The following is a 15,485-nucleotide window of genomic DNA, read 5'->3' as shown; positions in this document are numbered from 1 at the left end:
CTTAAAACATTCTCTGTTGTCTAATGCTCCCCCCCATACAGTTCCCTGGTGTCTAGTGGCCCCCTCCATCCCTCTTTTACATAGTTTTCTGGTGTCTAGTGGCCCCCTCCCCTATACAGTTCCCTGGTGTCTAGTGGTTACCCTCAATAGTTTCCTAGTGTCTAGTGTTCCTCACTCCCACTCCTAAACAGTTACCTGGTATCCAGAGACCTCCCCCTCCCCCAAAACAGCTCCTTGGCATCTAGTGCTTTCCCCCTCCCTCGCCCATATGGTTTCCGTGGTGATCTAGGGCTTTACCCCAAGATAGCTTCAATGGTGGGACAAAGAGTTGGCCAAACATAATGCAAAGTGAGGAAACCACCTGCGGCCAAATGTAATGGCTCTGCAGGATAGATTTGGCCTGCAGGCCAGAGTTTGACATTCATGCCATAGACCCTGAACAAGCATGCAGGTCAGATGTTTTACTGAAGTGCGGCTGGATTAGCTGCATGCTTGTTTCAGGTGTGTGATTCAGACATTACAGCAGCCAAAGAGATCAGCATGAAGACAGGCAGCTGGTATAGTTTGAAAAGGAAATAGATATGGCAGCCTCCATACCCTCACACTTCAGGTGTCCTTTAATGGAGATGGTCAGTGAAATGCTCATAATTTTGAGATGATTTAACATTTCTATTAATATTGAAGCAAACCTATGACTTTACAAAAGGGAAAAGCTCAATACTTTTCCTCCTGGATCCTTAAAATGTACCTGAGACAGGCAAAGTAAGAGATTTTATACTTATCCACGGCTTCCTCCAGCCCCATGAGCACTGCTGTATCCCTTGCCGTCCTCCCGAGTGCTTCCGTTCACGGGGTAACCTCAGATGTGCCAGTCGGCCCCTCCGCGCATGCACAGAAGAGCTGACGGGTGCGGCTGAGACAGATTACTGGGATCCAGGGCTGGTTCTAGTAACAAGGGGGCCCCTGGACAAAAATTAACCCCGGGCCCCCCAATAGACACCCCCCAATCAAGCCAAATTTCCAACCAAGGCCCCTGAGGCAGGGGCTGACACCACCTGGCTCAGCTGAAGACTCTCCAGGGGCAGCGGGGAACAACAGTTAAGTTGGGGGGAGACACCTTGGGGCCCCTACAGGCTCTGGGGCCCTAGGGCAATTGCCCCCTTTGCCTCTATGGTAGTGCCGGCCCTGCCGGGATCAATATCGGGCGAACAGAACCACTGAGGAGGAGGGCGAGGGACGCATTGGTGCTCATGGGGCTAGAGGAATCCCCTGGCAAGTATAAAATCTCTTACTTTGCCTTTCTCAGGTTTACTTTAAGAGGCTTCCAATGTCTTCCTCGAGACCATGCTGGACCATCTGGAAGTTTGGGGCTGCAGTCGCACTGTGCAGGTGCTGGATGGCTCGCACCTGTGCAGTGGCACAGAGCTGCTCGTGCTCGGTGGAAAAAGCCAAGCCCGAGTGATACCGTGCAACTGCGCAGGCGTCAGCCATCTTTTGCCTATTCAGTCCAACCAGTTCCCATTGAAAAGTCTTTGTCAATTGTTATCATCACCTTTGTCTTTATCATCACCAGCTATGGCATTTGGTTTTTTTCTATCCCAAGCTGCATGCATTTGCATGAAATCAGTGCAGTTTCTAGGCTAAAATGCACCCAGGGCGAGGGTGTAAAAATTGCGCCCCCCCCCTAGGTTAGATAGGTAGGTGCCTCTCAGTATAGGTTAGATTAGGTAGGTGCCCCCTAGTATAGGCTAGATTAGACAGGTGCCCCCCAGAATAGGTTAGATTAGGTAGCTGCCCCCCAGTATAGGTTAGATAAGGTAGCTGCCCCCCCAGTATAGGTTAGGTAGGTGCCCCCCAGTATAGGTTAGGTAGCTGCCCCCCAGTGTAGGTTAGATAGGTAGCTGCCCCCCCAGTGTTGGTTATATTAGGTAGCTGCCCCCCAGTGTAGGTTAGATAGGTAGCTGCCCCCCAGTGTAGGTTAGATAGGTAGCTGCCCCCCAGCGTAGGTTAGATTAGGTAGGTGCCCCCCAGTGTAGGTTAGATAGGTAACTGCCCCCCAGCGTAGGTTAGATTAGGTAGCTGCCCCCAGTATAGGTTAGATAGGTAGCTGCCCCCCAGCGTAGGTTAGATTAGGTAGCTGCCCCCAGTATAGGTTAGATAGGTAGCTGCCCCCCAGTGTAGGTTAGATTAGGTAGGTGCCCCCCAGTGTAGGTTAGATAGGTAGGTGCCCCCCAGCGTAGGTTAGATTAGGTAGGTGCCCCCAGAATAGGTTAGATAGGTAGATGCCCCCAATAATGGAGGGGGGAGCCGCAGGGAGGGCAGCCCGACCTCTCCCTCCCTCTCCTCTCCCGGGCGCCCTCCGTGCTCCCCCCTCAGATGCAGAGTCCGTGAGCAGCAGGGAAGCGCTGTTTACAACTCACCGGCTGCCTGGCTCCAAGCGCTGCTCTCTCGCCGCTGGTCTCCTCTCTCTGTATACATACTGATACACGCTGCTTCCGGCTACAGGAAGCAGCGTGTATCAGTACGTATACAGAGAGAGAGAGGAGACCAGCGGCGAGAGAGCAGCGCTTGGAGCCAGGCAGCCGGTGAGTTGTAAACAGCGCTTCCCTGCTGCTCACAAACTCTGCATCTGAGGGGGGAGCACGGAGGGCGCCCGGGAGAGGAGAGGGAGGGAGAGGTCGGGCTGCCCTCCCCGCGGCTCCGGCTCCCCCCTCCATTATAGCGCCCCCCTCCCAACAGCGCCCCGGGCGGCGGCACGCTCCGCACGGGGCAAGAAACGGGGCTGCATGAAATTAACATAAGCTTTGCATCTACACAAACTTACATTGTATTAACCATTTTTGCTATTCACCATTCTGTATGACCATAGAGGAGGTTGGTTGAAGGGATAATACAGACCTAAAGTGCATTTTGAGATGTGAGGGTATAATTCTGTACAAGTGGACACAGAACTGGTTTGTTATGCAAAATGTCCATTAAATTTGGCTGTATTCCTTTACTAGGTAGCTAATAGTGAAGCCTTAATAAGACCATAATATCCTGATTTTTCTTTTCTTCCCCAGAAACCTTCAAGAACCTTGTATGCTTAAACGAAGATGTAGTATGTAGACGACTACGTGAAGCTCTTCCAGGAAGTTGGCTTCTTTGTCCTGATAAAGTCACCTGGTGTCCACAAAATCGGGACCATCCACCACTACAATGGATTACTGCACTGTGGACATTCCTCCAACGATATCCTACGCTGGACTCCTTTGAACAGCAGCCCATTGTGCCCTTAAATCTGGTGGCTAAAAGTTCTTCTGAAATTCAGCTTGCACGGCTAAAAAAAAAGACAACATTACTTCTACAAAACTGCGACCGCCACAGCCTGGCTGACTGCATCTCGGCAATCCTGGAGAAAGCCGGCTGTACTGTCCTACGGCAAAAGAACTCTTGGTTGTGGCATAAAAACCTGGACCTGTACCTTCTGGCACCAACCTCAAATAATATCCTGAAAGCCTTCACCCATTTGGATGTAAATCAGATCTCAAAAGTACTCATGGAAGCTCCTGAAGAACATATAAAGCTGCTTTGTGAAGTCCTTTCTCAAGCCTACTCCTTCACACCCTCAGAGCTGGACATTTTGCACAAACTACCAATCTTCTGCAGTGCCCCATCTATTGCAGCTACAAACCCCAAACAGGTGGCTGCACGTGGTTTAGATGCCATCCAGAAGGACACTGTCCCAGCTGTCCCTCATGACCTGATTTTGCCGAACATAGTAATAAAATGCAGAGATGAATCCGACCGAAGGCTGCTCCAGCAAATGCAAATCAGACTGCTGAATGCGGCAGATGTGGCTTTGATGATCGTGACCGCAATCCAAAATAAAAAACATGCTGCTCTTCCAAACAAAGCCGAAAGTGCCATGTTGTGGATACTGAGAAATGGACATGTGCTTTTTACTCAGAGTGGCCAGCTGAAGAACCTATGCAGAGATCTGAACTTCATACCTTCCAATGGTCATTTTACCCAACCATGTGCTCTTTTTGATCCAAAAATAGACATTCTAAAGGAGCTGCTTGCACTTGAAAAATTCCCACCCTCAGATTATCATGAAGATTCTGTGTTGGCTTCACTGAAGCAGTTGGGGCTAAAGGGCTCCATAGAGGATCTTACACCTGATGAGGTTCTACAAATTGCTGAAACTGTAAGTCAAAATGGATCTCGTCACTCTGCTGCAAAGGCCAAAGCACTCATCAAGGTTTGCAATGAAACCAGTGTATTATCTCGATTTCCTCCTCACAGCTTACAGAAACTTTGCAACCTTCCCTGGGTTCCAGCTAAGAATTACAATTCACAGTTGGTTTTCAGCCAACCAGTAAATGTGAGAACCGTTGTGTATCGTGACATTGTCGAATTTTCAATGGCTTTAACAAGTGACTTCTCAGAAAAGTCAAATGCCACTCTTGGCTTAAGTAAGCAGCCACCTCCTACAAAAATAATTGAACATCTTAAAGTTCTTTGTAAACAGTACACAAATGGTGCAAAAGAAAACTCCTTTGAACGGAAGCTGCAGAAGGTGTATGAGTACATTCAAGATAATCTTTCCCAGTTCCATGATGATCTTCTCTCTGAAGTCCTAATATGGAATGGAAATGGCTTTTCATCCCCACCTGAAATTGTTATGTTCTATCCTGATGGTTTGGATCTTAGCTCTTTTGCCAAAAGAGTACCTTCAGCTTACCTAGTCTACCAGCCTCTCTTCACAAGATGTGGTGTAAAGAAAACCTTGTCTAACCAAGAGGTAGTTGATGTGCTGTACAAATTAAAAGAGCGCCTACAAGCTGTTTCTTCAGGCCCTGGAACATACAAAGACTTAAAACTTGCAGTTCTGATTTTGGACTGGATGAAAGCAAATTCTGTAGATGGAACAGATGACCTTCCTATACCAGTTCAGTCTCGAAGCCATGGATTTGCATTAGAGCCACTGTCCAAAACTTTGTTTTGTGATATTGATAAACAGAATTTATCAAGTACCTTTGCTAATGACATGGACTGTTCTATTGTACATGAAGAGGTTTCTGTGGCAACGGCAAGATTTTTGAAGGTTCAGCTTCTGAGCACCAAAGTATTAAAGCCAGAGTTTTTTGAGCCATGGGGACCATCTGAACCAGTGACTCTTCGCATTAAAAACATTCTTCGGGAATACAGTGAACTCGCAGAGATTTTTAAAGAACTCATACAAAATTCAGAAGATGCAGATGCAACAGAGTGCAAATTTTTGGTGGATATGAGACAGAACTTGAATAATCGACAAACTCTCATAGATCCAGGGATGGCTAGCTGTCATGGACCTGCACTGTGGTCTTACAACAACAGCACATTCACACAGAAGGACTTTATAAACATTACGCAAATTGGTGCAGCCACTAAAGAAACACAGGCCCACAAAATTGGAAAATTTGGCTTGGGTTTTAACACTGTCTACCATATTACGGATGTGCCTGCAATTCTAAGTAGGTCCACCATACTTGTATTTGATCCAAATGTCAATCACTTACAAAAACACATTCCAAGCAATAACCCAGGAATGAAGTTGGATCTCCAAAAAAATTCTAAACCTCTTCATGCCTTTCCTGACCAATTCCAGCCTTTCCTCGGTGTGTTTGGCTGTGAATTTGAACAACCTTTCTTCTTTGACGGAACTCTTATTCGCTTGCCATTCCGGACTGAAAAAGAAGCTAATGACTCAAAAATCTGTCACCAAGCCTTCAGCGAAGAACAAATCTACACGCTCATGAATGATTTTGAGGCTTTTGCTGACACACTTCTCATTTTCTTAAAACATGTGAGGGAAGTAGAATTAAATGTCCTTTCTGATGGTTGTGACCCCAAAGAGCAGATCATAAAAGTGCACGTTCAAAAAGAAATAGTCCAAACACTGGCTGTGCCCCTGGAGGTGTCCTTGCAAAAAGAACAGATTCAAACATCTAAGAAGCTTGAAACACCACTACAAATCTTGGACTTTACCACTTCAAATATCATAAAACTGACTGAACAAATTACAGCCATTGAGAGCAAGTATTATCTAACGCAATCCAGTCTTGGAGTCAATGAATCATACCAGATGTTTGTAGAAGATAAAAATATCTTCAGTTTGCCAGTTGCCGGAATTGCACTTCCTCTAAAGAAAAGCCCCAACAATGAGAAATGGACCCCTGCTTTGGAAGAATTCCAAGGCATGGTATTTTGTTACCTTCCCCTGCCTGTGTCCTCTGGCCTTCCCTTTCATATCAATGGGACTTTTGCTGTCATGTCAAATCGAAAAAACCTATGGGATACAACTGTAAAAGGCGACTGGAATAAGAAACTGCTCTGTGATGCGCTCCTGGTTGCAATGATAACAGCACTGACTCAGTTACAGAGCTTATATCAGAAGGGCGACTTGCAGGACTACGACTACTACACATTTTGGCCAGACACCACAAAAGTCAACACCTTCTACGCAGTAGTAGTAAAAAGCTTTTACCATGCTGTTACTTTTGGACTGAGAAACTCACTCCCTGCTCTGTTTAGCAATGGCCAAGAATGGTGCACAGTCAAACATGCCTGCTTTTTAGATCTAGAAGATATCCAAGATGAGACCATCCAACGTCTTTCCAAAAGGGTATTTTCCTCGTTACTTAAAAAGCCATATATGGCAGTAAGCCTTCCAAAATGGGTGAGAAAAAGTTTCAGTGCAAGTTCTTGCTTCAGTGAGCTGGAGAAGAATTTTTACAACTCTGAGAGGTTCTACGAGGAGATAATATTTAAACAGCTGGAGGATATAAGTGTAGAGGACAGAAATAAGCTAGTACTTCATGCCATTGATCTCCAGAATAAATGTCTTGACCAACTACTGATGTCTAAACCTTGTATCCCATCTTCTAATGGTAGAATGCAGTTTATTGGGAAACTTGTGCATCCAAAGGGAAAGGTGTCATTGCTGTTTGATCCGGAAGAAGGGCGTTTTCCTGAAGGAGCTGAATTTCTTAAGCCACAAAGACTGGTACGTTTACAGACTTTAGGGATGCAGAAGGACAGCCTGCCCATACCTGAGCTCCTGGAAAGAGCCAGTAAAATAGAAGGAGTCTGGAGGATTGATAGGGCTAAAGCTTTAAATCAAATTGGCTGCATTTTGGAATTACTTAATGACCTGCTTCAGCAAGGACTTGACACAGTCCATCATGGACTATTCAGAGAGATCCTGTTTCTTCCTGCTATCCCCCCTCAAAGCAAAGATGTCCAGTCAAGAGATGTAACATTAATGAAATCAAATGGGCTTTATCATTACAAACACAAAACTCTTGTCTGCATGGTCGAACCTGTGCTCAGCAAAGAACATTTAGGAAAGATCAAATTATCTGACGAATTGCTGTCCTTTTTGGGACTTGATCATTTCCCTTTATTCAAGACTGTGTTATCCCAGCTTCAGGAAGTCTTCAAAGTCCCCAACAGATTTAAACCTGAAGAGACATTTGAGATAGCTAAATACTGCTACAAGTATTTTAATGAACAGATCAAAAAAGATAGTAATTACACCTCTCAGTTAAAGGAAGAATTTTCTACTGTCCCTTTTATCTATGTGGATGGTGAGTTTGTTTTACCAAAGGTAGTTGCCCACCAAGTTCAATTTCATGCATTCCCTTATTTGCACAAACTGCCAAAAGATTATGAAAAATTTGACACACTCTGGACCTGTGTTGGAGTGAAGAAAGAATTTTCAGCCCATGATTATATTTCTGTTCTGAAACAGATGGCTACAAAGTACAGAGGAAAACCCCTTTCAGAACGAGAGTTTCATCTCGCCATAGACTTAATAATTCACACCCTCCAGAAGCTGTCTGGTCCAAAGTTAGATGAACCACTTGATGCACAGAGTATTTATATACCTGACAAGCAAGGAATATTGCGCCATGTAGATAAAATCTTTTACTATGACACTCCCTGGCTTTCATTTAACCAAGACCTTAATTTTTGCCATGATAGAATTCCTCGTGAGGTGGTATCAAAACTGGGAGTCAAAACAAAGATCCATCAAACACTTGGGAAGCTGAAAATTTCTGGTCTTTCAAAGTGGGTTTCACGGTTTGGTGCAAAGGAACAACTTACTACCAGAATCAAGAACATTATAAAAGATTACTCTTCTAAAAAAGATATTTTAAAGGAACTTATTCAGAATGCAGATGATTCCGAGGCGACTGAAATACACTTTGTATTGGACTGCAGAACCCATCCCACTATGAGAACTTTTGGAGCAAAATGGCATCCACTGCAAGGTCCAGCTCTGTGCATTTACAACAACAATAAATTTGAGTCGAAAGATATTGATGGAATTCAGCAGCTGGGCATAGGTAGCAAAGAGGACCGTTTAGACAAAACTGGAAAGTTTGGACTTGGCTTCAATTCTGTGTACCACATAACTGATTGCCCATCTTTTGTGACCGGTGACACCGCCTTGGGCGTCTTTGACCCTAATATTTTGTTTTTGGAAAGCTCTGATGAAGTAAGCCCAGGTGGCATGTTTGCTGTGAACAATGAATTCAAGGACACATTTGAGGATGTGTACAACACCTTTTTACCTTCTAAATTTAATCTGCAAGAGGGCACACTATTCCGACTACCACTAAGGATGGCGAATACTGTCTCGAGGTCAAAAATAAGTAATGAAACTTCATCAGTACAGGACATCAGAAGCATGTGTGAGGAACTAAGGCAAGAGGCAGAAAACATGATCCTCTTCTTGAGTAACATTAGGAAGATAAGTTTTTCTGAAATTACAACTACAAACCATTTTAATGAAATTGTTTCATTTGCCTCTAGAATACATTGCAGTCAAGAAGAATTATTGTCTTCCTTCCAACAAAGACTCTGTGAGTTTTCTATGAAGAATGAATTTTTGTCTAAGACCTCACCATTTCAAATACAGTACAATGTAGAAATAATACAAAGCAAGCCAAACAAGGCAAGTCAGTGGGTTGTAGTAAAGCAAATGGGTACTGAAAGCAAGAGCAGCTTAGCGAATTTAAGGACAATTTCCGATAAGTTGCATCAAAAGACTGTTCCCCATGGTGCTGTAGCTGCCTGTATTACGCACTCCGTAAAAGGTAGAGCATTCTGTACCTTGCCACTTCCTGTAGAAACTGGGCTTCCTGTGCATGTCAATGCAAACTTTATTGTGGACTCGGCAAGGAGAGGCATCTGCCAAGAGGACGGGAACAGCCCAAAGACTGAATGGAACACATTTTTGCTTTCAGATGTTGTAGCTCCGCTCTATAGTTGTCTTCTCAAACGCCTGTGTGAAGTTTTAACTCAATGGAAAGAGGAGCCTCTAATTTTTAAGGATTTAGTCTCTTGCAAACATTTTCTGAACTACTACTTGGGTTTCTTCCCAGCTGTGACAAAATCTGTGCCACCCCAGTGGCAACCATTAGTTAAGAAACTCTTTTTGATTGTATTTGAAAAGAAAGTGCCTGTAATTCCAATTTATAAAGAGCAGGAAGTACGTGAAATGTCTTTGACAATAAAAACTGTTCATGTTGATTGGTCAAGTGTGGGCAAGACCACCATCACAGAAGAACCTTTCTTCCATTCCAATGTAGAATATGAATCTGTCGGATCTGCCCTGCAAAAAATCAACATGCACTTAGCCTATGGAGGAAGTCTGAATTTTCTATGCAAGGAATTGAAATCAGCTGGTGTAACTGTTCAGGAACTAAGTCCTCAGTCCTTGTGTGAGTTCATGAGGCATGCTCAGCTACTCTCTTACGGTCAAGTATTCCCTGCTCCTGTGTCCAGAACTCTTCTCAGAGATGAGGAAACATGCAGTAAACTTTTATCATATTGCCTGAAAGACTGTTCTGCAAACAATGTAACTGATCTGCAAGGTGTTCCTTTACTGGTTACTGCAGATGGAATGCTGCACATCTTCGACAGAAATAATCAAAAATTATCTTCAAGCTTCCATCATGAACTTTTCCCTGATCGAGGAAACCTATTTGCTACTTATAACTTGTTTCATAACTATTTAATAGAACAGGCATTTTTGAAATCCCTTACAATTGCCAATTCTGAAAGTCTGGTAAAAAATCATTTGGGAGAGTCACATGATATGACTTCTTCAAAACCTTGTCCATTGCTATCAAAAGAGAAAGAAAGCTGGTTAAAAACACTATGGCAATTCTTTGAAGATGAAATCTCTAAACAGGATAAAACGGAGAACAGGAAAAGACAGTTTGAGTCCATTGTCTTTCTGTACTCAAACTGGGCAATTTTGCCTGTCCAATTAAAGGAGGAACCCAGAATCCTTTCATTTGCTCTCATTAAAGATATGTTCCTTCCAAGTCAAAGTGATGTTGCTAAATATCTGCTCAAACTGGGATTCCCAAAGATAGAACTCCATTTATTTTCTAATATGCGCACAATAATTACTAATTTGAAGCCTCTTCTTCTAGACACTGACAATGTAGGCCAGATTCTTCAAACTCTGAGCTCCAGAACAGATCTTCACTGGAAGTTATTGGATAACCTAGAGCTAGACATGTTTCTGGGTTGGATCTTATCAAGGATACAAAAAAACCAGAAAGATATAAACAACCTGCAGCGCTTGCCTCTGTTTGAAACACATGATGGCAGAAGATTGTGTTTAACAGGATTTAATCAGAAATATGTTCTTGCCTCAAGGTCTGATCTAGAAGCTCTGAAGCTTTCAGAAATCGATACACAAACCATTTTCCTAAAAGATACTCCTCTTAACTATCAAGCCAGTAGAATCTTGAACATCCCTATAATCAAGGAGCGGGAATTGCTTACTGAATTTCTCATTCAGCATCTACATCTTCTCTGTGAAAGCCAGTTATTGGCAATTTTACGTCTGGTCCTGGAACTGCAGCATCTCGGAGATCTTAACGGCTGTGAAGATCACATTTTCTCTTCTCTCAGGACTATAAAACTTATCAGAAACCGACAAGGACTACTTCAACAGGCTTCATACTTTTATGACGATGCTATAAAACTCTTCCACACGCTTGAGCTAGAAGAATGTTTCATCCCCAAAACATTTTGGGAGATGTTTAAGCGTGTTAAAGCAGACCTCCGCAAACTCCTCCGCAAGCTTGGCATGAAACACTATCTTACCGAGGATGATTTCATCAGATTTGCAACTGAAATACAAAATGATGCAAAAGCCACATGCTCTTCAGAGAGTCTGGCCACCAAAGCTGAAGAATTATTTGAGTACTTGCTGTCTATGAAGTTGGATAAATTGAGCACCAGTTTCCCTTCGGTGGTGGGTAATATTGCATTTGTCAATCCTTTAAAGGCTGAGGAATATCTACTAGCTTTACATCCTTCATTCACTCACAAAGTAAAGACCATAACGCTCAAGGGATCACTACTGGCACGGGGACTTGATCACTGCCTGGTTTGGACATCAATGCCACTTATCCAAATAGATACTACTAATGAGGAAAAGCTGAAGTTCTTAAAAAACTGTGGAGTAAATCTTGAACCACCTGTTCCTCAAGTAATTGAGAATGTGAGGAACATTTGTAACACTACATGTGAAAATAAACATTCAAAATATGTCAGAGGTAAGGTCTTACAATCAAATTACAGTTTCCTACAGGGACACATGGGGGAAATAGACTACAGTTCTCTTAAGAATATTCCATTTGTTTTAGTAGATGATGATGACCTTGCCATTCCTGGACAAATTGTGTTTAACCTTCCAAACTTCATTGTTCTTCGACCGTATCTCTACAAACTACCTCCCTTGCTGGCATGTTACAGTGAGCTCTTTCAGAAAGTAGGAGTTGAGGCAGAGGCTTCTTTGTTTCACTTCAAAAACGTTCTTGCCATGATTTACGAGGAAACTTCAGACAGAGAGTCTTTACATCCAAATCTCATTAAAACTGTCATTGAGGCTACTGATACAATTTTCAAGCTTCTAGAACAACAAATACCAAAAGACCTCCAAAAACTCAGACCCCTATATCTTCCAGCAACTGATGGCAAACTTTATGAGTCTTCTAGTTTGATTCTAAACAACTGCCGCTCTGACACTGGAATGGGAGAATTGCATAGTATTTTTAAATTTCTCTACCCTGGTCCTGACCCATATAAAGCAGAATGTCTTCTTCAGGTATTGCCTGAGGATGTCCGTCCAAGACTGCTTTCTGATATTACAAAGGAGTCTATCCAAATTCTTGAGACTTGCACACTTGGTGAAGGCTGCTTTATTAACAGTGCCCTAAAAGAACAACTCCTTTCTCCTATGTTTCTTCAAGGTCTGGTTTGTGTTCTTCGTAGCCAGAGCAGGGGTAACATTAGCCAGGAGGCAGCAGAACAAAAGTGCAGCAATATCTTTGGAAAATTACAGATCATATGCTGCTTTAATCTCCTAACAAGTCTCATGCATGGCAATGAAACTTTGAAAAATACAACCACGAGAAGACCAGTTTGTGTTGTAAAACATGAGGATGATTGTGAGATTTATATTGAACATATTGAATCCTTGAAGGGTAGAAAAATGGTTAAAGTGCTGCATGCTCTTTCAAGTCAGATAAATCATCTTATAGGAAATATATTGACAGTCTCGTCTCTAAAGATCATTGAAGAAATGCTAGCTGGCGATAAGCCTGAGGATATTCTTGAAGTGCTAAAAGAACACAATGTATGGAACAAAAACTTAGGAACAAAAAATGCCTTCAGTTTCCCAAACCCAGGAGAGGAAATTCCAAAAGAATGGTATGATTGCTTGGACATGAGCATTCTAAATACATTTAAAGTAGATGACTATGTGGGCTATATGGTTCCCGAAAAAGATGAGATCTACCTCTATGCTGTAATTGTTGAGGAACTGGACGTAAAAGTATTTGGGAGCTGTGAAGTTCCAATGTATCGTGTAGACATTGGTCATGATACGCTCATTGATGTCAGCGTATATGACTTGTATCAGTTCAAAAGGTCTTCAAACCCATCTACAAAAGCTCTTGTTCCACTCACCAACCCACAACCTCAAGATCAGCATTTTGAAAAATGGCATGAAAGTTCCTTGGAAAAAATTAAACAGGAAATTGACCAAGCTTTAAGCAAAATATGGCAATTGCCTCAAGCTGAGCGGATAAAGGCTGTTAGACGAATGTACTTACAGTACCACCCAGACAAGAACATTGGCCAAGAGGAAATCTCAACAGAGATTTTTAAGTACCTTCAGCAGAGAGTCACAGAATTGGAAACTACTGGAAAAATGAAGCCTCACACAGGGTCCGCCCATCATTCCAGCACATCCAGAGGATTTTCCACATTTTGGGATGAATGGGATAGAGAAGCTTCTCAACACAGAAAAAACCGAGATAACTTTTCAAGGAGAAATAGAGGTTATTATGACTTTTGGGGCTTTCACAGTGGAAGTCGACCAAATCCTCAAGAGGCCGAAAGGTGGCTGAGACAAGCCGAATGTGACCTGAAATCTGCAGAGAAAGACGCTGGATGCCACACAGAATGGGTGTTTTACAAAGTGCACCAAGCTGTGAAAAAGGCTCTTTTTGCAGCACAGTATATGAGGAGTGGAAACATCGACAAGAATGATGACCTACTCAGTTTAGCAGAAAAAGTCTCTACCTACACCAGTGGTCTACAAGGTCTTTATGATCAAGTGTTACAAATGAAAAGAAGTGGTGTAGATAAGCAAAAAACTCAATATCCAAGCTGTCACCCTCCACCTCGAATTCCCAGTGGCAGTTTTTCACCAGACAATGAAGAAGAGATTCTTACCTTAGCAGGGAACATTCTGCGGAGAATAAAGACTTATATCCATTCCTAAGAGGTCAAGTTGTTGCTCCTGTAGAGCTAAAATCATTAGTTACAAAAATGACTGAATGTTTAGAGCATATGTGTCAAACTCCATTCTTCGAGGCCATATCCTTGCCAGCATTTAGGATGGACTGAGAACATGAGAAATGTGATCTTGATGAACCATGCCTTTTTGTATTCACTCCCATCAATTCAATTTGAGATGTGCCAAAAATGTGTGAGCACCTCGGCTCTTGAGGACTGGAGTTCGACATTTGTGGTTAAGAGGGATTTTCACTGCATGAAGAGAGAAATTAGTTTTGTTTTTATTTTATTTTATTACTCCCCACTTCCACCCAAAACTTTTTTATTTTTTATTTTCAGTAGCGTAGGTAACCGTGAGAACTTGAGATGTTTAATTTCCCCTACCTAAATGTTATTTATGCTGCCTAATTGGAGAAACCATACACTTGATTTGTTAATGTGATCGAATCCAAATCCTCTGAATCCCGATCATGTGTTAAAGCGCAAAAGTGAGACGTGATTGGGAATACTCAGATGTGCTAAGTGATTGCATGGCCAAACTGCTTCTTAATAAATTCCCTTGACAGTCAGTTATGTGGGAGAAAGTGTCAATCTCTATTGAGTACATCTGTCTGGGGAGGAACACACTAGGCAGTGCGGAAAAGGTAGCATTTTGCTGCATATGTGTTATGCATTTGCATTTTTTGTTCCGCACAGCCGTTTTTCTTGTGCTTTGCGTACGTTTTTAAAGAGAACCTGTATAAAAGAAAAAACCTCCCCTGTGCGGTAATTACCTCGGGAGGGGGAAGCCTCAGGGTCCCAATGAGGCTTTCCCCATCCCGTAGCTGCAGGCAGTCCAGCGCTGGCTCCCACAATCCTCCCCCAACAAGTCTGACCAGGTATGATTGATTTACCTCTCCGGGATCCAGCGCAGGGGCAGTAGCGGCTCTTCGGGCTAAGCGGAAATAGGCGAGCCCGATCATATCTGCTCTACTGCGCAGACGCAAAATGATCTGCGCCTGCGTAGTAGCGTGGATCGATCAGGTTCGACTATTTCCACCTTACCCGAACAGAAAGCCGGTAATACACCTGCGCTGGATCCCGGCGAGCTTAATATATACATCTCCGCACTTCGGGGGACCCAGGCAGGCTAACGGAGGGACACCGGAGTACGGGGGAAGCCTCGTTTGTATCCCTCACGAGGTAAGTATCCCCCAGAGGGGTATTTGTTATTACAGGATTTCTTTAATGCGTTTGCATATATAAATCGCATATGCGTTTTTTGCATGCTTTTTTTGTGCGTTTTTATGCAAATAACTAGAAAGTCAACAGGAAGCAGGAATACATCAACTTGTTTTTTTTTTTTTTTTCGTTTCTTTTTCAATGCGTAAAAAAAAGCGCTAAATCGCAATACCTCTGCGTCACCATTGACTTTCATTATTTTAGTGCATTTTAGATGTGTTTTGGAAAAATATGCAGCAAGTTTTTAGCCCATTGACTATTTCTGCCTATTGTGTTCCTACCCTCAGTGTACTTCTGCTGCCTTTGTCCTGCCTTTGCCCACCTCACTTCCTGTAATGTTCACACTTGGGGACGAATCAGGTTGTTTGGTTGCACAGGGTGTCAACTACACCAGGTGCCATTTG

General features: G+C 43.0%; 1 protein-coding gene across 3 annotated transcripts in view; it reads left to right on the top strand.

Annotated features, from left to right (window-relative positions):
* The window catches only part of LOC137521902 (sacsin-like), an 88,380-nt gene extending 73,195 nt beyond the window's left edge, over positions 1-15,185 (top strand). For all 3 annotated transcript variants that reach the window (XM_068241772.1, XM_068241771.1, XM_068241770.1), the window contains exon 8: positions 3,063-15,185. In XM_068241772.1, the coding sequence (XP_068097873.1) occupies positions 3,063-13,846 (10,784 nt within the window). In that variant the 3' untranslated portion in view covers positions 13,847-15,185. The remainder of the gene's footprint in view (positions 1-3,062) is intronic.
* Positions 15,186-15,485: the final 300 nt, after the last annotated feature.

This window comes from Hyperolius riggenbachi, chromosome 6 (genome assembly GCF_040937935.1).
Source record: "Hyperolius riggenbachi isolate aHypRig1 chromosome 6, aHypRig1.pri, whole genome shotgun sequence".
Classification (NCBI taxonomy): Eukaryota; Metazoa; Chordata; class Amphibia; order Anura; family Hyperoliidae; genus Hyperolius; species Hyperolius riggenbachi.
Note: the sequence above shows the minus strand (reverse complement) of the source record. Positions and strands in the feature narration are given on the sequence as shown.